This window comes from Colossoma macropomum, unplaced genomic scaffold, assembly GCF_904425465.1.
Source record: "Colossoma macropomum unplaced genomic scaffold, Colossoma_macropomum, whole genome shotgun sequence".
Classification (NCBI taxonomy): Eukaryota; Metazoa; Chordata; class Actinopteri; order Characiformes; family Serrasalmidae; genus Colossoma; species Colossoma macropomum.
Window position 1 is genome coordinate 14169591 of NW_023494789.1, and position 26469 is coordinate 14196059.

At 37.2% G+C, this 26469-nt stretch overlaps 2 protein-coding genes across 4 annotated transcripts in view; both read right to left on the bottom strand.

The window, feature by feature from the left end:
• Positions 1 to 215: 215 nt before the first annotated feature.
• Positions 216 to 26469, bottom strand: part of LOC118807958 (membrane-spanning 4-domains subfamily A member 4D-like) — a 43621-nt gene continuing 17367 nt past the window's right edge. The window contains exons 7-8 of one of the 3 annotated variants that reach the window (XM_036570168.1): positions 459 to 515; positions 216 to 361 (exon numbers count right to left, since the gene is read on the bottom strand). In XM_036570168.1, coding sequence (XP_036426061.1) covers positions 275 to 361; positions 459 to 515 — 144 coding nt within the window. In that variant the 3' untranslated portion in view covers positions 216 to 274. Of the gene's footprint in view, positions 362 to 458; positions 516 to 18153; positions 18241 to 18426; positions 18484 to 26469 lie in introns of those variants that run through there. The other 2 variants (XM_036570171.1, XM_036570170.1) reach the window with 2 other exon arrangements.
• Positions 583 to 16078, bottom strand: LOC118807961 (membrane-spanning 4-domains subfamily A member 4A-like). The gene is made up of 6 exons (XM_036570173.1): positions 15329 to 16078; positions 14563 to 14734; positions 8335 to 8448; positions 8177 to 8233; positions 4224 to 4343; positions 583 to 840 (listed from the first exon to the last, which is right to left on the bottom strand). Exons 2-6 carry the CDS (start codon positions 14707 to 14709, stop codon positions 718 to 720), a joined length of 561 nt encoding a protein of 186 aa, XP_036426066.1. The 5' UTR covers positions 14710 to 14734; positions 15329 to 16078; the 3' UTR covers positions 583 to 717.

The window sequence follows — 26469 nt, forward strand, 5'->3', positions numbered from 1 at the left end:
GGTGAACCTACATGAAAATGTCTATGATTTTTTAAGATAAATGAATTTAAAACATGCGTATTTGGACAAAATTTTGTTAGATTGTATTTTATGTCACTTGAACATATTCTATATTTATTTTAAAAAATCATAGACATTTTCATAACATTATTGAAACATGTTTGCATCAGAGCACCCGCATTAATACTTTGGAAGAAAAAAACACTGTAAAGTTCTATGGTAGCAGAATATTTATAGTGTTATTGTGGTGTTTCATCTGGAGATGTTTTTAGTCTCAGTTATCTTTTATCTCACTGTATGATGGAGGACTTTCCATTGGTGGACTTTTCATGGAGGCATCACTGACTGCATTCAGTGGATACTGTGAAGCAAAGAATATGCACATATTGTAAAAGCTGTAGACTGTAAACTTTATACAGTAAGTAACCAGCAACTTAGTTGTTTTTATACATTATTACCTGCTCACTGGGATAATCAGGACGTCCTGCTTGGTTTGGAGCCACAGTGATGTTCACCTACAGACATACAGAGAGATTCATAAGCTGCATACAAGGTCATTACAGCAGATAGAAAACATGTATAAACAATGTTCATTGACAGTCATCTCTTGATCAAAGGGGGCAGTGTAAACAACAAAACTCAACAAAACTCTTCAACAACAATATAAAGGAATATACCCACTGGGTATTTTATTGCATCTCTGAAACTGTCCTTATTTTATCTGAAACTTACAGAAGGCTCATCGCTCCAGGCAGCTTTACAGGCAAAGACTGAGACACAGATGGAGATGATGAACTGAATTATGGAACAAATCACCAGCACTACCAAAATCACATTGATCTAAAAAATAAAACAAAGGTAAAGTTAAATTCATCATAATCAGGTTCATTCTTAAGGTGTATGAACTAAACAAAGCCATGTGAAGACTTCATAGCTACAGAACTCTCACTGGTAGATTAACAAGAGTAACATTTTTGGACACAGTAGTGTTTATTGGGCAAAAAAGAAACCAGCTTTCATTCAACAAACAAAATGGCAAATTCTTATTTTTTCAGCAACAGATAAAAAGCAAAAGTACACACACACACACACACACACACACACACACACATATATATATATATATATATATATATATATATATATATATATATATAAAATTCATGTAGATTTAAAGAGTTTTTAATTTGGGGTGATAATGTGGGGAGGCGTTCCTGCTACCAGGAGAGAATTCTGAAGAATCCCTCTCACAGCAGCAGTTCACTCAGCTAATCTATAGAAAATGTAATAAGTATTTTATTGTCAGAAATCTGCATTGTTTTCCTGAAGATCTTTGAATCAGGTGTTTACCCTGATCTTCCACACCCCCAGATTCTACATCAGTAGACTGATCTGATGTGGAAATCAGCTCTGCTCTGTAAAATTCCACAGCTTGACTCATTTTACATCAAACCCTTGATAAACTTAACCAGACAGATTTAAATTAAAAGTCTGAAACATGAACAGATGGTGAAGTCTAGTGAGCGGTAAGCTTTCATTTTCACATGTATGGTTGTTTTCTTTCTTCTATAGTTTTTGAATGATGGGTGCAAAACATTAATGTGTATCATTTTTCCGCAAACAAGTCGATCAGCTTCTACTTAGTTTTTGTGTTAAACTGATTTTAAACTCGTAGTACATGTTGATCTCTATGAGCTGCTAAAACTTAGGGATTAGGGAGCATCAACAGGCATGATGTATCAATGTAACAAATTATACTGTGAGACAAATTTGCCATCTTTATGTTTTAAGTATTTCCATAAATTGCTCCACCTATAATCTAACATTCTGAGTGCATTCTTTGTGTTTGGCATGTGTTGAGTTAAAATCTTTCTAAGAAGTCTTGTTGAAACTATGTTCCTCTTTTCTTTATTTAATTAAACATCCTTAATCAATGACAAGTAATCCAAATGGAATACACAACCCCAATTCCAAAATTTGGGATGCTGTATAAAATGTAAATAAATGTAAATAAAAACAGAATGCAATGATTTGCAAATCTCATAGACCCATATTGTATTTACAATAGAACATAGAACGCATATCACATATTTAAAGTGACAGTATGTCGTTTAGCATTGTCTTGCTGAAATATGCAAGGCCTTCTCTGAAACTGACGTTGTCTGGATGGGAGCATATGTTGTTCTAAAACCTCTATATACTGTTCAGCATTGATAGTTCTTTTCCAGCTGTGTAATCTGCCCACACCTTAGGCACCAACGCAACCCCATACCATCAGAGATGCAGGCTTTTGAACTGTGCTCTGATAAAAAGCTGGATGGTCCCTCTCCACTTCAGTCTGCAGGACACGGCGTCCGTGGTTTCCAAAAATAATTTTAAATTTTGATTCATCTGTTCACAAAACAGTTTTTCATTTTGCCTCAGTTAAATGAGCTTGGGCCCAGAGAAGATGGCAGCATTTCTGGATGGTGTTGACATATGGCTTCTTCTTTGCATGATACAGCTTCAACTTGCATTTGTGGATTGCACAGTAAACTGTGTTCTCAGACAATGATTTCTGTAAGTGTTCCTGAGCCCACGCAGTGATTACCAGTACAGAATCATGCCTGTTTTCAATGCGGTGCCTCCGGAGGGCCCAAAGATCACGAGCATTCAATACTGACCAGTGGCCTTGTCCCTTGCATACAGAGATTTCTTCAGATTCGCAAAATCTTTTGATGATATTATGTACTGTATATGGTGGGATAGCCAAAGTCTTTACAATTTTACGTTGAGGAACATTTTTCTGAAATTGTTCCACAATTTTTAGATGCAGTGTTTCACAGATTGGTGAACCTCTGCCCATCTTTACTTCTGAGAGACTCTGCCTCTCTAGAACGCTCTTTTTATACCCAGTCATTTGACTTGCAAATTGCTCCTCCAGCTGTTTTTTATTGGTACCACTTACTTTTCCAGACTTTTGTTGCCCTGTCCCAATGTTTTTGAGATGCATTGCTGCCATCAAGTTCTAAATGAGTTTTTCATGAAAAAAAAATCTGTCACTTTCATCTGATATATGTTCTATGTTCTATTGTGAATAAAATCTATGAGATTTGCAAAGCATTATATTTTGTTTTTATTTACATTTATTATGTAATTATGATATATTTTAGTGTCGCAACTATATATATATATATATATACATATATATATATATATATATATATATATATATATATTTATACAGGTGTATAAAACCAAGCACCTAGGTATGCAGACTGCTTCTACAAACATTTGTGAAAGAATGGGTCGCTCTCAGGAGCTCAGCGAATTCCAGCATGGTACCGTGATAGGATGCCACGTGTGCAAATCGAGTCATGAAATTTCCTCGCTGGGAATGACAGCAACTCAGCCACGAACTGGTAGGCCACGTAAAATGACAGCGCGTGGTCAGCGGATGCTCAGGCGCATAGTGCGCAGAGGTCGCCAACTTTCTGCAAAGTCTATCGCTACAGACCTCTAAACTTCATGTGGCCTTCAGATTAGCTCAAGAACAGCGTAGAGAGCTTCATCGAATGGGTTTCTAAGACCAAGCAGCTGCATCCAAGCCTTACATCACCAAGCGCAATCCAAAGAGTTGAATGTGGTGGTGTAAAGCACACCGCGACTGGATTCTAGAGCAGTGGAGACGTGTTCTCTGGAGTGACAAATCACACTTCTCCATCTGGCAGTCCGGTTGCCAGGAGAACGGTAATTGTCTCACTGCATTGTGCCAAGTGTAAAGTTTGGGGGTGGTGGGATTATGTTGTGGGGTTGTTTTTCAGGAGTTGGGCTCGGCCCCTTAGTTCCAGTGAAAGGAACCCTTAATGCTTCAGCAAACCAAGACATTTTGGACAATTTCATGCTCCCAACTTTGTGGGAACAGTTTGGGCAAGGCCCCTTCCTGTTTCAACATGACTGCGCACCAGTGCACAAAGCAAGGTCCATAAAGACATGGATGAGTGAGTTTGGTGTGGAAGAGCTTGACTGGCCTGACCTCCACCTGACAGAACACTTTTGGGATGAGTTATAGCGGAGACTGTTTTATGTCTAATCTAAAAGTCTAAATATCTCCTGACAAATGAATTATTTGTAATTAACTGTAATTTCCTCTGGAAAGTGATTTAAGGTGGTCTCTGACTGTGAATCAAAGGATGAGATATACAACTAATTATGTCATGTGATGGCAAATAAAAAATTCTTACCACAGAACAATTATCGCTGGGACTACACCATTGGGCTGACACCAAAAACGCCAAGAACACAGCGAAGATTATTGCTGCAGTTATTAGGCTTATCACATTCATCACCAGAGCACCCCTCACCTAGATGAGAAACAGAAAACAAAAGCAAAAGATGAGCACCAATAAAAAAAATTCATTCAATTACTTTGATTTCCAAAATGACTGTCATACTGAAACACAAAAGGCAATTGAAACATGTCTAAATCAAATGTATGATCAGAGAGGGAGCATATGCTCTCCACTGTATTTCAGTCTTGAGGCCAGCAAACTAAACTGTTAGGAACATAGACCATTACTGCTAACTGTTGAGCAAAGTTTGCCAGCTGATTCTTCAGGAAAAAATGTAAGGGCAGATTCGACCCATACTGAGGCAGATTTTCCATGTAAAGTGGCATCTGGAAAAGTCAGAGGGCTTGAAAACGCATCTCATAAGCAAATGCTTTGTTTGTTTGACATTCTGACAGTTTTTTCATCAAACATTTACTCAAACATAATCCTATGATTTGTTAATGTTGAACTCTTCATATGTTAAAATGAAAATGATCATCACTTGCTAACAGTCAGTTAGCTCGTCTTTATCTGCTGTGGAAGACTAACAAGTTACCTCTTTTAGATGAATCATCACTCTCACAAAATAATAAGAGAAGAGTTTTTTTTTATCTTATGTTGAATTTGAAACAGTGTCGAATTTATTTTCCATTTCTAATAAACTGGTTTGTACACTTGTTAGAGTTGTTACCTAATTAGCTAACTAACCTGTTTGTGCATGCTTAGCTAACATTAGCAAGCTAAGTTAACAGCTCTGCTGGAAGATCGGCTCAGTTGCGGCTAACTTATGCTAATCCACAATGAATACAGGCTCAAATCTGAGCAAGACACGTCGAGTGTCTGGTGTTGGAGTGAAAGAAAAGGAGAAACTAACCAGGTTCTGTGATGTGTGGGGTTGTTAGCTTGCAGGCTTCACTTCCATTGAAGAACTGGCTAGCAGGCTAATGGCTTCACACACCACAGACCAGGTTTGAGTTTAGAAGATAAAAACAGAAATCTGAGGGAGTGACTGAAGCTGTATTTACAGTTAAAAGAGAAAGTTATTTCAACTGAGCTGTGATTTGGTAACTAGATGCTAAGTGACTTAAAATCCTGTATCAGACTAATATTTGTGAAATCTTTGTTCTCTCTTCTTCTCATTTACTGCTTTAAGGTTTATCCAAATGTGTACTTATCTTGTGATGACCTTCACATCTCCTAGGTCTACAGTTAGCATTTCTCAGGTACGAAAGCAGCTTTTGTTTTTTTTTAGCATTTTTTTGTCAGTTTAATCGTAATCGCCCAAAATAAATATGTCTGTCTTTGATTTACATAAGCATTTTAAACTTTAACAAAACGTCACCACGACTATGTCTTTGTTTCTATCTTTCCTGATTGCCTATTGACTGTAATAACCATTGGGAAAAAACAGTTACTGAGTAAGAACACTTATTATGTTTTTTACTGTTTGATTATTAAAATTTTCTCCTCAGTTTTTAAGTCAGTTTTTAAATCAGTGTTAATCTGATATCGTAATTGTTGAAACTATTATTGGTCATTTTTTATTTTATTTATGTATTTATACAATACATATTATATATCTGGTGAGTGTTTATTACTAATTGTGCTTACTTTTTTTTCCATTTTTGATGCAGCCAAAGAAGCTGACAGTGACAACGACATTGACCAGAGACCTCCATCTGTTAAGGGTCGAGTGTATTTAGCACAGTGACTTAAACTTAACATGTTCATTCTCTTGTTGTCTTTCTCTTCCGCACATATATACACTCACTGGACACTTTTAAGGTACTACTAACTTACAGATTGCAGTGTAGCTGTTTCTCTGCATACCTTTTAGCCCCCTTTCACCCTGTTCTTTAGTGGTCAGATCCCCCACAGGACCACCACAGAGCAGGTATTATTTGGTTGGTGTATTGGACACAGCAGTGATGCTGGAGGTTTTAAACACTGTGGCCACTGACTGTCCATTGTATTAGACACTCCTACGTTGTTGGTCCACCTTGAAGATGTAAAGTCAGAGACAACAGCTCATCTGCTGCTGCACAGTTTGTGTTGGTCATCCTCTCATCCCTCATCAGTGGTCACAGGAAGCTGTTGGTATTCTCACTCCAGCAGTGACACTTAGTTGTTTAAAGCATTACTGTGTCCCATACACTTGTAGCAGTACCACACATATTACCGTTACCAGTGTGACCGCAGTGCTGAGAACGAAATGATAATACCTGCTCTGTGGTGGTCCTGGTTGGGGTCCAGATAAATGATGAATGAGGTGAAAGGGTTGACTATGCAGAGAAACAGATCAACTACAATCTGAAATTACAGAATGACAATGTGCACCTATACATTAGATGGACCTGATTAAATGGAAAATGAGCACAGATGCAAGATCACTGTACATAATTAAGTAGCCAGTGAGTGTAAATAAATAATTAAGTTTAATGGTGAACTGCACTCACCAGTTTAGTTTGTAATTTTTGGTAAACAACATTGTAACTGTTTCTTTACTTATGTAATTATTATTCCACTAATTTCATAGTGGATTCTGTCTGAATTGTTCTGTATACATTTAGACAATTAAAGCAATTTCTTCAAAATGCTTTGTGGTGTGATCTGTTCATGTCTACATGCTGGTGAACACAGGTGAGCTTTAAGAATTGTGACATTTACAAGACATGATACTGTATACAGTGGCTTAATGTATGACATTACAGATTATTGGCAGATTATTGATTGCTCAGCTCAAAGAGCTTTTCTCAAGACTAGTGGTACTTCTTAGCACCACATATGTTCTCATGATAGCCAAACTAAATATTTATTTTAGCGTTGACAAAAAAATGTCAGTCAGGATAACTAATAATTTACAAAAGTTGAGTGAACAAGAAACAATTCTGGGAAATTCTGTTTTGTTGTTGTTGTTGTTGTGGAAGCTAAAAATATGTACAGTGTAATGATACTGATAATCAATTAGCTCAAAATCAAACTTTCTGTTACTTACAGGGGAATTTCTGCGCAATTAAATTCTCAAGAGGTAAACAAAACAGATTTTTGTGAAATACTTTTGTCAAGAAAAGATCATATTTAGACCCTTGTTCCACCAGAACGTCAAAAGATTTTGCACTTAAAAAGTATTGGCATGACTCCTCACCCCTGCTATTAAGTATGTAAGTTATCAGTGTATTAGGTAAAGGCAGCCAATAATGTATTCAATCAGTTTTCATTCATTATTGAATGCTTAATGTATATCATGTAACAACAATGTAACTACAGGTAATGTATTCACTGTTACAGATGGATTACAGTAGTACAGTTTATGAAAATACACAAGTTTATCAACTTCAGTTTTTACTCATTCAGTTGCACAAGTTGCACAAATCATGATAATCATAATGGCTTATTGTCTCTTATATAGTTATCAGTATGTCATAGAGTTTCCAACAAGTCTTATCTGATTGTAACAGTAATAATTTTACTACATCTACATACAGACCCACACAAAGACAGTATTAATTTCAATCTGTAAATTCACAGTACCTACATACATTTCTATATTTTACATCAACAGAGAAATGGACATATGCTGTTGCCATGTAAAGCATGGAAACCTAATCAAAGTCTGTAATGTTTTACACAGCAACCACTTCTATACCTCAGCTTATACAAACATAACTACCATAACACTGTTACACATGTGTAATTACATAAGCAGAAACATGCTGTTACAGCTACTGGGATATGCTTGTGTTACTACATGAGAAAACACTGAAATTGATACATAGAGAGTGGGACCAAATTATTTCTTAGGAATAAATGATATAGTTCAGTTTCTGCAATGAATGTAAAAAACACTAAAACGGGTGTTTACATACCACACGGTGATTAAGGTTTATACTTGCTGAAACAGCCAGAGAGCCGGTGATGATGTACTGAGTGAGAGGAAAAATGACAGAGTTTTCATTTAAATTAGTATTGGGGAATATTTAAAGAAGTATCTCTATCTGATGGAATACCAGCAGATAAAACTTACCATCCAAGCAAACCCAAATGCAATTCCACCGAAGACAGTGGACATGTAAGAGTTCATCACCATCATCACAATACCAAGTAAGAGTTTCAACAAACCGATGGTTATTTGAACACTCTGTGGGAAAAAGAAAGAGACAGATATTTGACTGATCTCAATACTGGTTGAATTTGAATACTGAACGTTGCAGACGTCTATTGCAGCTGATGGAAGTACATTTTCAGTAGAGCTCAAATGAGTCAATTTTAATAAACTTCAGTGCATGTAGGATGTTTAACTAAAATAAAAATTTGGAATGTTCCAAATATAACCATGGCTCACATATGTAATAAACGGTAACACTTTCTTTGAAGGGTGTCTACATAACACATTCATATCACCTTACATAAACACTTCATAACATGTTCATGAATGCTTAAATCAACATTCATAAACTATACATGTTTTACATGATATTAATATGGACTACTATGTCATTTTACCGAAAGATGTTTTTCAAAATAAAAGTCCTCATTTTATTTATTATTTTCAGCGAACTCCTCTTTTCTGGACTGTCAGCATAAAATGACCTGGCTTTATCCCTTTGGACAGAAAGTGTTTTCACACTTTTTGCCTAGACTTTCAACTTTTTTTTTTTTCCTCAAGCATTTGTATTTTGCAATATGCTATTCTTTCTGCTTTTTATGCTAATTATTCATATATAAAATGTACTGTTCATTCAACACTCTATACATAATTGTGGAAATGTTACTTAAACTAAGTTTAACTTTCTTGGGGTAAATGTTAACACTGTTATCCCAATTACTGTGGAGGTTTTATTTTTAGTGATGTTCTTCCTCACTTACGGTTTTGGAGAAGGCACAAGTATAACTGTGCATTGATTATCCTGCGTAACTGAGGTTAAATGTGACAAGCACTGTTATCACAAGGAATGATTCCTTTTTGGCATTACTTCATAGTACAGTCGAGTGGTGGCTCTTTGACTTTCCTCACTCAGGGTGCTGATAAATTTGCCTTGCTTTGTCTTCACCATAAAAGTGATGGAAGTCACGTTATCCTCACTAAAGTGCATGTTACATGAATGGATGGATCATGAATGGAATGGATAAGTATTATGGACCTGTCCCACCACCACACAAAGTTTGAGACTTTAAGTTGATTGACTGTTCATAGCATATTTATGAGTAATTCACTGTCCATATAGTAAAGTGACATGCAAGACAACATTCATAAGTGATTCATAGCATTTTAAGGAGCTGTTAATATACCATATAGTAAAGTGACATGCAAAGCCACATTCATAAGTGATTGATAGCATTTTTAAGAGATGTTTACAGACCATGTGTATAAATAGTGATAGTGATTTACAATTAAATATCTACAATTATTTCCCTACCTTTGCAGCAAAACCCAATGACTGTGAAAAGGAGTCAATAAACACCACAAGTAGGAAGGTCCTTTTTTTTTATTGGCAAGACCACTGTTCAGAACAGGCACTTAAACATGCTGCTCAAAATCAAATCAGGAAACTACAAACTCTTCTGAACATGGAAAATACAGATGTGTTCAATAAAATCTTCAACTCTTTTCTAAAACGAAAAATAAAAGACACCACCTCATGTGGCCGTTACTGAAGGGGTACTGCCTTCACTTTGCTCCTTTTCATCTTAGACTGAAATTATTTTAAATTCTCTGAAAAACAAAACAAAATATGAAGAAAATAAACAAAACGACACAAGTCACTGCAAGAGTCTGAAGATATCATGATACTGGCACTGCAGCTGGTTGTCTGTCCTCTTCTGGCTATTAAAAAGGTCAAACACGAGCAGTCAGACGTGTGGAACTCTACACGTACAGGATCAGCCTATTTATACTGAAAGCGCATGAACGTTAGGTTATGTTAGTGGGCTAGATAGACTGTCATAGCAGAGGAATGATATATAACTAGCAGTATAGCAGTTAAATTAGCTAACCTACTTTGCTTATGATCAGTAACTGTAGCCAAGAAACTTTGCTAACTAGCTAGCAGGCCAACACTACCTTACATTAGCTATTAAAATGCATCAAGCTAACGTTCATGTTAACGTCACGTAGGTTAGTTAGCTAAGTTACATGATTCAGTTAAGCCCCAAAGATAAATAGACCTTATGCGGCTCTTGTTAACAACATTCTTTTTTTTCCGAACTTAAAATAACTGATACTGATTTACCTTAGCTTACTGTTTGTAACGGTGCCAGTCGAGCTGAAGTAGTTAACGCTAGTGGGCCTAAATGAGCATTACTTATGACACACAGCAGTGCGATGCGGAGTGATACGGTAAGCTAGTCCCAAATGCAAGATGCACGTTTGGCTAGTGACGTGGTCTATACCAGGGGTCGGCGAAGTGTCAACAAAAGTCATTTTACTATCCTGGCTGTAATGTGTCTCAGTATGTGTTAATGTGCTAGTATAGGCTAAAAGTATATAAATGAAAGACTTACTTTGCTCTCCTTTAACCTTTATCTCAGCTATAGCCACGTGTCTCGCATCTCCACCACGAAAATTTGCCGAAAAGTAAAATAATCTTGTAAAAAAGTGAAATAATTCTTGTAAAACGTCTTTTAAACTTCGTTTTTTCGAAGTTTCTCGTTACAGATTAAATATATCAGGAAACAAACTGGAGTGATAATGAATTCATAGTCCAAGTCCATTTGTATCCAAATTACTGATGTTTGTCTTAAATCTTTCCCTTCGCTTTTTTGTTAGCTAACTTACTTACTAAGCTAGCTAGCTGGGCAAGACTGCTGACTGTCTGCACGCCTGCAGGGTTAAAGGGTTAATTAGCAGATATAGGCTATTGTCACACATCCAGCATGTTCTCAGAGAGACATGGACTCCATGTCCCAGACTCCTCTGAGAGATCACATGACTTCTCACTCTTTATCACGCTCCTATCAGCGTTCTCAGTCACCCGAATACTAATATGTTTCACCTGTGTGTGCAGTCATATGACTCGTAGTTTAGTATATAAGCCCGGGCTTTAGTCATGTCTAGTTGCGAGGTATTGTTTCACTGTAAACTACTGAGCGCTCCTCATCATTGATTGTATCCTGTTTTTGACCGTTTGCTTTTTTTGTTTTTTGACTCTGCCTTTTTGCTCAATCCCTTTGTACTTTTGCTGGACTGTGTTTTGATTCGTGTTTTGACCTTTTGCCTGCCTCTACAACTACGTCTTTTGCCTTACCCTTTTGTGTTTGTTTGTCTGGTGTTATGCTTATGGTAACACTTCTACTGGGTTTGCTGGATTTGACCATTGCCTGTTCTTTGACTACGCTTTTGGATTTTGATTCTGGAAGTAAACCTGATACTCTCCTTTTTATCCGCGAGCGTCTGGTTTCTGTTGATTCGTCACAGCTATATTAACTCCAGTGTTTAAGACCGTTTATAGTTGAAACTGTGTTGAATGATTAGCAGAGCTTTATTTTACTGTAAAGGAGGATTATTTTATTTTTGCCTATTTTGCAGTTCCATGTTCAGAAGAGTTTGTCCTGATTTGATTTTGAGCAGCATGTTTAAGTGCCTGTTCTGAACAGTGGTCTTGCCAATAAAAAAAAAGGACCTTCCTACTTGTGGTGTTTATTGACTCCTTTTCACAGTCATTGGGTTTTGCTGCAAAGGTAGGGAAAATAATTGTAGATATTTAATTGTAAATCACTATCACTGTTTATACACATGGTCTGTAAACATCTCTTAAAAATGCTACAAATCACTTATGAATGTGGCTTTGCATGTCACTTTACTATATGGTATATTAACAGCTCCTTAAAATGCTATGAATCACTTATGAATGTTGTCTTGCATGTCACTTTACTATATGGACAGTGAAATACTCATAAATATGCTATGAACAGTCAATCAACTTAAAGTCTCAAACTTTGTGTGGTGGTGGGACAGGTCCATAATACTTATCCATTCCATTCATGATCCATCCATTCATGTAACATGCACTTTAGTGAGGATAACGTGACTTCCATCACTTTTATGGTGAAGACAAAGCAAGGCAAATTTATCAGCACCCTGAGTGAGGAAAGTCAAAGAGCCACCACTCGATTGTACTATGAAGTAATGCCAAAAAGGAATCATTCCTTGTGATAACAGTGCTTGTCACATTTAACCTCAGTTACGCAGGATAATCAATGCACAGTTATACTTGTGCCTTCTCCAAAACCGTAAGTGAGGAAGAACATCACTAAAAATAAAACCTCCACAGTAATTGAGATAACAGTGTTAACATTTACCCCAAGAAAGTTAAACTTAGTTTAAGTAACATTTTCACAATAATGTATAGAGTGTTGAATGAACAGTACATTTTATATATGAATAATTAGCGTAAAAAGCAGAAAGAATAGCATATTGCAGAATACAAATGCTTGAGAAAAAAAAAAAAAAAGTTGAAAGTCTAGGCAAAAAGTGTGAAAACATTTTCTGTCCAAAGGGACGAAGCCAGGTCATTTTATGCTGACAGTCCAGAAAAGAGGAGTTTCGCTGAAAATAATAAATAAAATGAGGACTTTTATTTTGAAAAACATCTTTCGGTAAAATGACATAGTAGTCCATATTAATATCATGTAAAACATGTATAGTTTATGAATGTTGATTTAAGCATTCATGAACATGTTATGAAGTGTTTATGTAAGGTGATATGAATGTGTTATGTAGACACCCTTCAAAGAAAGTGTTACCCAATAACCTGAGTCCCTTAACATTCAATCTGAATCTCAAATTTCAAACATTTAGCAAATGTGAATTCCCCATTTCTGAAATCATCATCACCACTTTACAGACTCTTTTAAATGGCTGTGCACCTATATAACATTCTGACGTCCACTGACAAAAGTCTGACACATAACTGTGTGTAATCAGCATAGCTATCACAGCTGATCTCATGTTTTCTAAAGACGACATTTACCAAGAGGTAACATACATAAAGAGAAAGAACTGCCCTGAAGCAAATCCCTGTGACTCCACAGGGAATTCCACAATATAACCAAGAACCTGAACCATCCACTGACAGTTATGCTTCCACAATAAACATAACCTGAACAAGCTCACCCTTCCTGGATCGGGGCCTTGTCGTGGTGGAAGGGCTTGTGTGGTCTAGGGATCTTCAGAGCTAAGTCGTCGGGAGCAACATGCTCCTGGTAGGGTCTCCCAGGGCGAACAGGTCTGGGTGGAAGACCCAGACTAACTCGATCCAAAAACCTCCATGAAAAACGGACACAGAACATCGTGTACCCTGCCCGGGAGAGGGTCACCGGGACCTACCCCTGGAGCCAGGCCTGGGGGTAGCGTCCCTCGGCGAGCGCCTGGTGGCCGGGCAGCCCACGTAACCCGGCCGGGCTCAGCCCGAAGAGGCAACGTGGGGGGACCATGTGGGCCCACCACCCGCAAGGTCCAGCATGGGGGAGTGGTGCAGTGCCGTACAGGCAGTGGGAGATTGCAGGGGGGCCCTTGGTGGTCATGAGCTGTGGGTAATGACCGAAAGAATGAGATTGCGAATACAAGCGGCAGAAATGAGCTTTCTTCGCAGGGTGGCGGGCTACACTCTATTTGATAAGGTGAGGAGCTCGGCCATCCGGGAGGAGCTCGGAGTAGAGCCGCTACTCCTCCGCATTGAGAGGAGCCAGCTGAGGTGGTTCGGGCATCTGATCCGGATGCCCCCGGGACGCCTCCCGGGGGGGTTTACCAGGCACGGCCTACCGGAATAAGACCCCGGGGTCGTCCTAGGACCCGCTGGAGGGATTATATCTCCAAGTTGGCCTGGGAGCGGCTTGGGGTCCCCGGGAATGAGCTGGAGGAAGTTGCGGGAGACAGGGTCACCTGGGATTCTCTGCTCTCCCAACTGCTACCGCGACCCTATCTGGACTAAGCGGTTAACGATGATGATGATGATGATGAACAAGCTCAGGCTTTCTCCCTTCTTCCCTTAGGCAGAGACTGTAAATCTTATTTCTGGGAATGTGTTGGCTCACCAGGTACTTCTCAAGAAATGGAAACTAGTTTTCCTTTTCATATATGAACTGGAGAGTGAACTGTATGTTTTAAAACAAACAAACAAAAAAAAAACAAAAACAAAAAAAAAAACATTAACAATGCTTAAACACTTCAAGAAACTTATTTCAAGAAGATAAGAGATTTTCAATGATGTGTACTACTTCACACAAAACCTGACCAGCAAGTTGGGTCACTTACTCCTAATAATTTTGGTTTTCCTTTCAGAAACTTCTGAAGTGGGCCTATAGTGTAGATCATTTGCCCAGGTTCAGTTGATGTTGGTGGGGGGATCACTTGGGTCACAGTGGTGTAGGCATTCCTCAGTGGAACTGCAGTGGCCGACATCTTTAAAGCGATCTGAATTATTCACCTGTGAAAGACCAAACATTCATCACACTGTCAGTACAAGAGAACTAGAACAGAACTGTTAAAGATCACAATTAGACTGGCAGTGCTTGAGGGCAGTTAAAAGCGGTTGAATTTCCGATATTCACTTCTTAATTTACTTTAAAATCAATGAAAATGTTTTGAAGTTAAGGTTGTATTTTTATAAAAAAAAAAAAAAAAAAACTGTGTATTCAATGAATGAAAACAAGGACTTGCTGTTTTTTTTAATGAATAATTAGGTTAATACACTAAATAAACTAAGACAAATGTAGGATGAACAGCAAACAGTAATTACACACAAGAGAACATCATGTCACACTGGAAATCAGTCTAGTCATATAGATTCTCTGTATTTGAAAAGGTAAACAAAAACCTATAAACTTTCAGAAAAGTGCTATGTATTACATGGTTACTGTAAATAAACAGTGAAAACAAAAGACAAAAAAATAAGCATTAAAATCAGCCTTACAGGCAAACAACTATAGATATACCTGTTATAAATACATTGCTGTGTTAAATATATGAATACTTAATACATATTCATAAGTTTATGAAACATAAAATCAACTACTGTTACCTGCTGTTTTCGTCGTGGAGTGCAGTTGGTGTTTGCTGTTCCTCTTCCTCTTCTGAAAGACTTTTCTGTGTCCCTCAGGAGGAGTGGCTTACACACTGCTTTCCACAGAAAATTAACGTATGTATTCCTGCAAGCTGGAGCAAGTCCAAGTAGGAGGGACTCCAAATGTCTCGGTCTGAGCTCCAAACAGGTTTGCATTCTGTTAAAGTCTTTGTTAGGGGTCTAAAACAAACACCTGCAAACAGACTGAACTCTAGCAGGTCCAGCACTCATTATGACATGTTGTGACCATTTACAACTCAGTGCTTATCTCAATGCTATTAAATGTTTACCTTTTAATATTGTACAGGAGGAGAAACTCAGAGACGTCAAAATGTTGGTCCATAACTCAGCTTAGAACAGCGCACAGAAAAGGGAGAATCACTGTCCCCATGTAGGCTCACTCTCACTGTCAGCCTCGGCTCTCCTAAAATAAAGAGTCCCCCAAATGAAAAGGCTAAATTAAAGCTACAGAACAGAATAACTCGAGTAAAACTAAACTCAGGGATGCCAAGATGCCACAATAGCTTGAAATTGCAATATTTTCTGATGTAAAAATATTTTCTTGTCTGATCGTTTCCGTCTTTAATGTGATCTTCCAAAAAACTGTCATAATTTACAAGAAAACAACAAAACAACAAGACAAAACAAAAGGAAGTGTTAATGTGGAAACCTTAAAATGTAAAATCCAAGGCCTCTACACAGAACGTTTAGCTTTAGCCTCCTGCATTTGTGCTTAGGTACAACTGTCCTGTTATCTGATATTTTTATATTGTTATTCTTCTCATCTTATTGTTCTGCTAAATTTCCATCTGCTAACTCGTTCCTCAGGTTGAAATTTCAACAATGAACTCCAGAATATTGAGTCTGATTGAGGCATATACAGTTTTTTTGATTAGACCTTCTGTTTTCTGTGTAGCATTGATACAATATATTTTTTCTAGTAAGAATGCCCAGGAAAAAGGTTGTGCAAAAATTTGTGTATTGCTCCAACACCATAGCAACCACCTGGGATACAACAGCAACCATTTAGCATCATCCTAGCAGCCTTGACACCATGGTAACCATCTAGCAATACCCTCAAAATCACATAGCAACACTCTAAAAACCACCTGCAATACAATACAAGACAATACCCTAGCAACCACATTCAATATCATAGCCGTTGTGCAGCAATACACTTACAACTACCTACAATAGCATAGCAACCACTTAGCAAAAGGACTACAAAGATGAGTGACAGCATTGTAGAAAAGTCTTCCAAAGGGTTTTCACAGGGGAATACAGGGTAGCCAATCAGTGTATTGACAAGCTAACTCCATTGGTTGCTGACCCATCCACCATCTTTGATGGCATTCCCACAACACACCGTGTTTTTTGTTTTTTTTTCTGTTGTTGATATGACCAATGTTTTTTGGTCAGTTCCATTAGCATCACAAAGCCAGCCATGACTCGCTTTCACTGAGGCAAGTGAGGCCAGGAGTTCTTTAGATGTTTGTCTGGGTTATTTTTTGACCTCCTGGATGAGTCGTTGATGCACTCTTGGAGACACTTTGGTAGGCCGGGCACTCCTAGAAAGGTTCACCACTGTTTCAAGTTTTTTGCTTTTGTAAATAATGGCTTTCACTGTGGTTCGCTGGAGTCCCAGAGCCTTATAGAGACTCTGTAACCCTCTTCCATAGTTGCAGGTTTCTATGACTCTGTTTCACATCTGTCATTGAATGTCTTTAAAATTTGGCATCATGTGCTGCTTTTCAAACCTTCTAGCCTGCTTCTCATTACCAGACAGGTTCTATGTAAAGTGATGTTTAGATTCAACAGGTCTGGCAGTAATCATGCCTGGGAGTGGGCCAGTGAAGCTGAATTCAACAGTTAATTGAATTTGGTTAACTAGTTGATTTGGTAGCTAAGAGGACAATTACTTTTTCACATAGTGCAATGCAGAACTGAGCAGCATTTTCCTTTAATAAATAAATTAATTATTTAAAAACAGCATTTCATGTTTACTAGGGTTATTTTTATCTTTTATTACAATTCATATCATGATCTAAAACATTTGAGTGCAACAAATATGCAAAAATAGAATAAATCTTGAAGGGGCAAATACTTTTTCACTGTATGTTAAAAAGCTTTTTGCATAACTTCAAATAGATTGTTACAAAAAAGGTTTAGAGTAGGAGTAGTTTTAATGTCTGATCTATATAATAACTGCTACCTTATCAGTTGTTAACGGTAGATGGTCATGAGAAATTCACTGCCTAAAATGTGTGCCATGGTTCAGTTTCATCCACAGAGATTATTTCATATTTGATTTAAGGTACAGGATATAACGCAAACATATCTGATCTACATATAATACTGATGTTCATGAGGGACTGAATGACTTAAACCAGTGACTATTGGGTTTACAATCATAAAAAAAAATAGAGAGGCCTATACAATGTGTCCAAATGATGTAAAATAAAATCTAACAATATTTTGGATAAAAATGCATATTGAAAACTGATTTACTTAAAAAAAGAAATTATAACATTTTGATTGCATTATCGAAACATCCTTACATTAGTGCAGTCCATCCTAATACTTAGGAAGAAAAAAAAACAAAATGATATGCAAAAACTGACATCAAACATCGTATAAATAAAATTACAGGCTGTACAATAAAAATAAAATTAGCAGTGTAGCATGTATTATGATAAAAAACATATATGTATAGCTCTATAGTGGCAGTGCAGATATAATGTTATCGTGGTGTCTAATCTGGAGATGGTAACTTAGTTTCAGTTAGATGATTAAGCTTTCTCACTGTATGGTGGAGGACTTTCCATTGGTGCACTGTTAATGGTGGCACTGTTGACTTCATACAGTGGACACTGTAAAGCAAATATGTACACATTGTAAAAGCTGCACAATGTAAACTTAAAAAAAAAAACTAACAGGCAGCTTAGTTGACAATAAAGGGCTGTAAATATACAGTACACAACTGTACCACATGTTAAGGTAATTTTGCTCAATTTTTACAGTATTAACTCTCAAAGGATAATTTGACATATTATTACTTGTTTACTGGGGTAATCAGGACATCCTGCTTGGTTTGGAGCCACAGTGATGTTCACCTACAGACATACAGAGAGATTCATAAGCTGCATAGTTTATACAGGGTGAATCACTTTACAAGGTCATTACAGCAGATAGAAAACGTGTAAACCATGTTCATTGACAGTGATCTCTTGATCAAAAGGGGGCAGTGCAACAACAAAACTCACCAAAACTCTTCAACAACAATATACAGGAATATACCCACTGGGTATTTTATCGCATCTCTGAAACTGTCCTTATTTTACTAAAATTGTACACCTACAGAAGGTTCATCGCTGCAGGTGGCTTTACAGGCAAAGGCTGAGACACAAATGGAGATGATGGACTGAATTATGGAACAAATCACCAGCGCTACAGAAATCTCAAAGATCTAAAAGTAAAATAAAAGTAAAGTTAATTTCATCATGAACTGGTTCGTTCTTAAGGTGTATGAACTGTGCAGTTTACAAAGCTAGAAGACTTCATAGCTACAGAACTCTCACTGGTAGATTAACAAGAGTAACATTTTTGGACACAGTAGTGTTTATTGGACAAAAAAGAAACCAGCTTTCATTCATCAAACAAAATGGCAAATTCTCGAAACAGATAAATAGCAAACGTACACACACACACACACACACACACACACACACACACACACATACATAAACAATCATGTAGACTTAAAGAGTTTTTAATTTGGGGTGATAATGTGGGGAGGCGGTCCTGCTACCAGGAGAGAATTCTGAAGAATCCCTCTCACAGCAGTAGTTCACTCAGCCAATCTATAGAAAATTTAATAAGAATTTTGTTGTTATTGTCAGAACTGAGATCTGCATTGTTTTCCTGAAGATCTCTGAATCAGGCGTTTACCCTGATCTTCCACAACATTCTCCAGTTTGACTGATTATAATTCAAACCCTTGATAAACCTAACCAGACAGATTTAAACTAAAAGTCTGAAACATGAACAGATGGTGAAGTCTAGTGAGTGGTAAGCTTTTATTTCCACATGCATGTTTGCTTTCTTTCTTCTATAGTTTTTGAATAATGGGTGCAAAACATTAATGTGTGTAAATGATCATTTTTTGTAAAAGTCGATCAGCTACTACTCAGTTTTTGTGTTAAACTGATGTCTTTTTAAACTCATAGTACATGTTGATCTCTATGAGCTGCTAAAACCACTGAAAGCTGATTAGGGAGCATCTTTAAGCACAAAGCATCACCATGAAACCTTAAGAGCCTTTTGGCAGAGAGAGCACAAAGGATGGGCGATTTTTAGAATGACCTCTGTTTATGATTACTGCTGATGAGGGGTCTCAAATAAAGATTTCAAATGATCTTTTGACATTGGCATGAAAATCATTTCTACACTCAAACAAATTATACTGTTATCACCTATAATCTAGCATTCTGATTCATATAACAGTGCGGCTACTCAGAATTATCTCCTGAGAGATTAATTACTTGTATTTAACTGCCGTTTGGAAATTGGAAATTAAATGAATGCCTGGTGGTCTCGGACTGTCAATCAGATAAAAAGATGTGATATACAATTGAGTATGTCATGTGATGACAAATAAAAAATCTTACCATTGAACAACCATAGTAGCAGGGCCTAAACTCGTGCGCTAATATCAAAAACAGCAAAAAATACGGTGATGGTTATTGCTGCAGTTATTCTGCTTATCACATTCATGCACAGAGCATCAGTCACCAAGATGAGAAACAGAAAACAAAAGCAAAAGATGAGCTGTAATAGACAAATTTTCATTCAACTTTCATTCTACTTTGATTTCCAAAATTATAGTCATACTGAAACACAAAAGGCAACTGAAACATTTTTAAATCAAATGTATGACTGTATGATCAGAGAGGGAGCATATGTTATCCACTGTATTTCAGTCTTGAAGCTAGCAAGCTGAACTGATATGAACATAGACTTTTATTGTTAACAGCTGAGCCAGGCTCGCTAACTGATGTGTCAGCAAAAATGTAAGGGTACATTCCACCCATAGTGAGGCAGATTGTGCTTTTAAAGCAGCTTCTGAAAGCTTCAAAATGCTTCTCGTAAGCAAATGCTTAATTCATTTGATGTATCGACAGTTTTTTCGTCAAACATTTACTCAAACGTAATCCTATGATTTGTTAATGTTAAACTCTTCATATGTTAAAATGAAAATTACCATCACTTGCTAAAAGTCATAGACTAGTGAGTCACCTCTTTTAAATGAATGTTTGCTCTCACAAAATAATAGAAAAGTTTAGTACCATTTTAATTTAGAACAGTGTTGAATTTATATTCCATCTCTAATAAACTGGTTTGTACACTTGTTAGAGTTGTTACCTAATTAGCTAAACAACCTGTTTGCGCATGCTTAGCTAACATTAGCAGGCTAAGTTAATAGCTCTGCTGGAAGACCGGCTCAGTTCCGGCTAACTTATGCTAACTCACAATGAATACAGGCTCAAATCTAAACAAGGAAGTCCAGTGTCTGGTGTTGGAGTGACAGAAAAGGTAACTCAGCAGGTTCGGTGATGTGTGGGGTTGTTAGCTTGTTGGCTAGCAGTCTAATGACTTCCCACATCACAGAACAGGTTTGATGCTTCATTCACATGAATTTAGAAGATAAAACCAGAAATCTGAAGGAGTGACTGGTGATGTAGTTACAGTTAAAACAGAAAGCTATTATTTCAACTGAGCTGTGATTTGGTAACTGCATCTTCTTGTGATGACCTCCACGTCTCCTAGGTCTACAATCAGCATTTCTCAGGTATGGAAGCAGTTTACATGCTGTTACAGCTACCGGAATATGCTTGTGCTACTACATTAAGAAAAACTGATACATGTAGCAGCACAGTTAGAGAGTGGGACCAAATTATTTCTTAGTAATAAATGATGTAGTTCAGTTATTTATCAATTATGAATAAATAATCATGCATTTACAACATAGTACAGCTTTAATGACCTACAAAGAAAAGTATTATTGAAATAAGTCTCGAAGCACATTTCTGCAATGAATGTAAACACAGTAAAACTGTACTTGCTGTTTACATACCACAGAGAGATTAGGCTTGTTACTTGCTGAAACAGCCAGCGCAGATGTACTGAAAGAGAGGAACAATGCAAGCCTTTTCATTTAAATTGGTATTGGGAAATATTTATAGAAGTATCTCTATCTGATAGAATACCAGCGGATAAAACTCACCACCATAGCACACCAAAATGCAATTCCATTGATGAGACTCAACTCACGATAGTCAAAGGTTACACAATACCAAGCAAGAGTGTCAACAAACCGATTATTATTTGATCTGTGAGGGAAAAAAAAGATAGATGTTTGATTGATATCAGTACTGGGTACTATTGCAACTTATGCAAATACATTTTCAGCAGAGCTCAAATGAGTCAGTCTTAATAAACTTAATAAAAAGAGTTAACAGACACAAAGAGAAAGCAAATGCCCTAAAATCAAACCTACTGTGACTCCACAGGAAATTTCCCAGTGGAACCAGGAACTTATCTATTCGTTCAACGTAACTTAAACCATCCACTGACGTAGTTATGCTTCCGTAATAAATATAAACTGAACAAGTTTAGGCTTTCTCCCTCCTGTACTTTTGATTGTAAATCTTTCTTTCTGGGAATCTGCTGGCCCACCGAGTACTTTTCAAGAAATAGAAACAAATTTTATTTTATCTTGTCTTTCCCATGTTTCTCACTTTCTTCTGCAAAACCCATGAACAACATTCTTACAGTTTGTGGGGATTATTTTCTTTTTTATTCATTTATTTATTTATTCAATTACATGCCTCAATTGTACTTTAATATCTTATTGATTTTTATTTTGTATTTTCATATTGCATTTTCTCAGAAGTCCTTATGATTTTTTGTTGGTTTATGTATAAAACGACAGTTATAATTCAATTGTATATGACCATCTTCAAAGTCTCTTCTCTTAGAATTAAATAAGCTGCTCTTGTCACTGTGTCTTTATGCATTAAATAGGTAAATGAGTTGTGTTCAAAATGACCACCCTGAATTGTGCCCCAATCAAAAAGCACACCAGACAGAAACACTTCTTATGGCAATTATGTGAGTGGGTGGGGCTCAAGCGTTATACACCGAATAGACAGACATACAGTGCTGAAAAAAGTGTTAACCCCTCCAGATATCTTCAGATAATTTTGTATGCATGGTAATGGAAATACATGTATACATACACACATCATCTAAACTGCTTATCCTTCTGGGTCACAGTGGTGTGCTGGAGCCTATCCCAGCCGTCATTGGGCGGAAGGCAGGATACACCCTGGACAGGTCGCCAGTCGATCGCAGGGGGTAATGGAAATAGACCTGTATAAAACACTAAAATATCATAATCCATTTGTGATTTTTTTCCAAAATCAAGTAATATGTTCAACGAGGGAATTTACAAGGTTACTAAACATGTTTGTATGTGGAATTAAACTGCAAAGTCAGATAGTCTTACTAGAAGACAGAGCTGTATGGAGCAATCAAACAAATCAAGCTCCATTTGTGATTTTTGTCACAAACTGAGCTCTGCTTAATCAAACACATTTACATAGATTTTGGAGTCATTTCACCTTCTGAGGTCAAAAAAAGGCTTATATTCCACTTTCCGTGCTTGTGGTCTACACAGGCCACGGATGGGCAAAATAAGAACTATGAAATTTTTCACAAATCAGCCTGGTCAGTTTGAACCTGGTTTCATTCATCTGAGAGCTCAACCTTTGAAGTCATAAGCTTTAGAAAACACAACCCTGATGTGTAATATTGGCAGATTTTGGCATGGAAAATGTCGTAATCTGAATTCACAAATCAGGACTAACAAAGCTCACCAGTGTTTGTGGATACACGTTACTGCATTCCGGAGTTATAGCCGATAAAAATCTGAATCGCTAACCCCAAGCCAACTTTACTGCTGTCTTTTAGTCGGCTACCACCTAGGCGAGATTGTTGTCTGCGTTTCTATGGTGACCAGTAATCTGCGCGCCAACCTTCAGGGTTAAAGGGTGAATTAGCTTTTTATATTAACTCCAACGTTTAAGACCATTTAGTGTTAAAACTGTGTTCGAACGATCAGCAGAGCTTTATTTTACTGCAAAGGAGGATTGTTTTATTTTTACCTAAAAACTGATGGTGATATAGATTTTAACTTGTCTGGTGTGACTAAGTACAATAAGATATGTTGCTTCCCTCTGGCCTGTTCACCGTACAGTGCATGTGTAAATGAGTATTTAGTGCTTAAATTCTCAAATGCTTGATAAACCCCAATAGCGCTGTAAACCTTTTTAGTATTGTTATTTATTGTTATTATTGGTCCTCCAAACTGACAGTGGTTGTATGACCTCAAGTACATTTAATAAAGATTATATTTTTGTATTTTTCTAAACCTGCGTTTGTGAATTCCTTGTGGACAGACACTCTACAAAGCAGAAGTTCTCAGCCAGAGAGCCCATTAATTTGGAAACCTTATTAGGCTTAAATGTAAATTCCACTGTCCTTATACAGAAAGTTTGGCTTTAGTTTTTTGAGCTTGCACTTACTGGAGAGAGCATCAGCCTTAATTCTAACTATGATAAAACCTCTGAGGTGTGAGCTACTAATTCTCTCTAATTACTCAGCCTAATTACTGACTACACAGTGTATAACTCACTAACTCACACACACATTCTCTAAACCGCTTATCCCTCTGGGTCATGGGGGGGTGCTGGAGCCCCAGGTGCCACGCGAAAGGCAGGATACACCCTGGACAGGTCACCAGTCCTTTGCAGGGCAGACAGACAGACAGACATATACACTCACACTCACCTTCACACCTAGGGGCACTTTAGCATGTCCAATTAGCCTGACAGCATGTATTTGGACTGTGGGAGGAAACCAGAGAAACCCACACAGACACAGGGAAAATATGCAAACTGCACACAGAAAGGACTCTGGTCACCCAGCTAGGAAATCAAACCCAGGGCCTTCTTGCTGTGAGGTGACAGCACTACTCGCTGTGCCTAATGTATAACTCTTCCATTATCATCATTATTCCATTTTCAAAGGCTCAAAAATGGCTGTGTAAAAGTTTGTATAGCCATCTAAGGTTTCTGTGATAGAAATACATCGGAAAACACCAGTAACACTTTCTAACTTTAATATACCGTGAGCAAATCATTAGTTCATAAAAATTGGAAAATGAACAGATGTTTACAAAGGACAGTTCATGTAGCTTCCAATGTGTGCTGTCCTTTAGGGCTCCATTAGCAGTGCTTCATTCAGAAGGAATGAATTTGAAGGGAAGTTTGCAGAGCAGGTTCACCTCTCCAGGTGCCTGTATGAGAACTCATATCATGGAGAATTCTGCAACGACGGAATCGCTAAGTACCACTAACATGACTGCTTCAGATTCGCGGGCGTCTGTGGAATTTTGTGCAACACTCTGCATCACATAGCACAGCGCTGCTATAGAATGCCAGCCAATAAACTATTGATCTATTTGTGTAAATTTAATGAAACAAAGCGCTCAACAGTTTTTTACGTTTGCACAAACTGGCTGACAGATACAAGCTCAAAAAGGCTAAAATAGTAACCTTAGCTGAGATAACTTCTTTATCAAAAAGACTGACTGCCTTTTTGTGCCATATGTGATGTACTGTGACCTTCTGTGATCTTGATATGGCTTTAATTTAATGTAGTGACAGCAAAATACTACATAGCGCACTGTGAAGTGCTGAGAAAATGAACAGAGCTGTCAGGATGAAGAAGAACTGGATGTTCCTTAAAAAACAATGGTTGTAAATTTTTGCACACTGGGTAACGTGTTGCAGCTCGCTCAGTGTGTGGTGGCATTAGAGTAGCCAGCCAACATGAGACCCCGTGAATACCAGGGGACATTTCACACACTGATAATTCCCAATGGTGCTGCTGTGGTTCTACATACCTCAGTGTCACTGCTAGGTCGAGAGGGGTCCAACACCTAAAGATATCCAATCAAGTGTGCTACTGTGATCCTGTTTACCTACAGTGTGTTCCAGCAAGTTACATGTGTCTGGTGAGTAAAGTTAAAAGTCCTGTTGAAAGATCTGCATCAAAAAAGGATTCATTCGTTCTAGATCTTTTTAATTGCATAAAGTAGGTAACAGAATTAGTCCAAAGTTTATAAATGCTTGCAAACTGTACGTTGAAGCTATACATTCATCAGTTATTGGCTTTTTAGCAGGACCTGAACTAAAGTCGAAACTCATTATAAATTAATGTTTATAAAGGTTTACAACCTGTTAATGAATATAGATTTTAATGTCATGTACATGTTAACACATTATCACATTACATATGATCAAGTAGGACTGTGTATCTCCATACAGTAATTTGCAAATAAAAACATTAATTCATTATATATGAATCTTTTTCCAGTACCTAATCCAAAGATAACCAGGTTCACCATTTTTAAATTTTATAAATGTTTATATCCTAGTGGGAAACATTTAGCACACATTTACAGATCATCAGTGAATTCATTAAAATGGGACAAGAGTGAAACGAACTAGTGACTTTTCATTGCAAAAAAGACGAAATCTGCCTTGATCACAAAAAATAAAGAAATTTGCTCACTGAAAGAAACAATTGAGCTAAGATTCTTGCAATGAATAAATGGGTCATTCTACAGAAACGTCCATTTTTGCGTCCCTAGCGTTTACAGACACATTACACTTGAAAAACATGTTACGGTTACAATTTATTTTTATTTTCAAATAAAACAGTAAGTTATTTTAACAGTTACACCTTTTTGAGCCATCAATTTAGCAATCAATTATATAGAATTCCAAGCACCACCAATTGCTTGTCCTCACAATCATGTGTAAATGGTCAGTGCAATATTTTATAGTAAAAAAAAAACATGTTTTCTATGTTAGCATCAGGTAACAACATTTCACTTTCTGTGTGAAATAACATAACATGTTATGACAACTGATGTTTTAGTGTTGTCATATCTTTTCCACAGCTCTCCTATT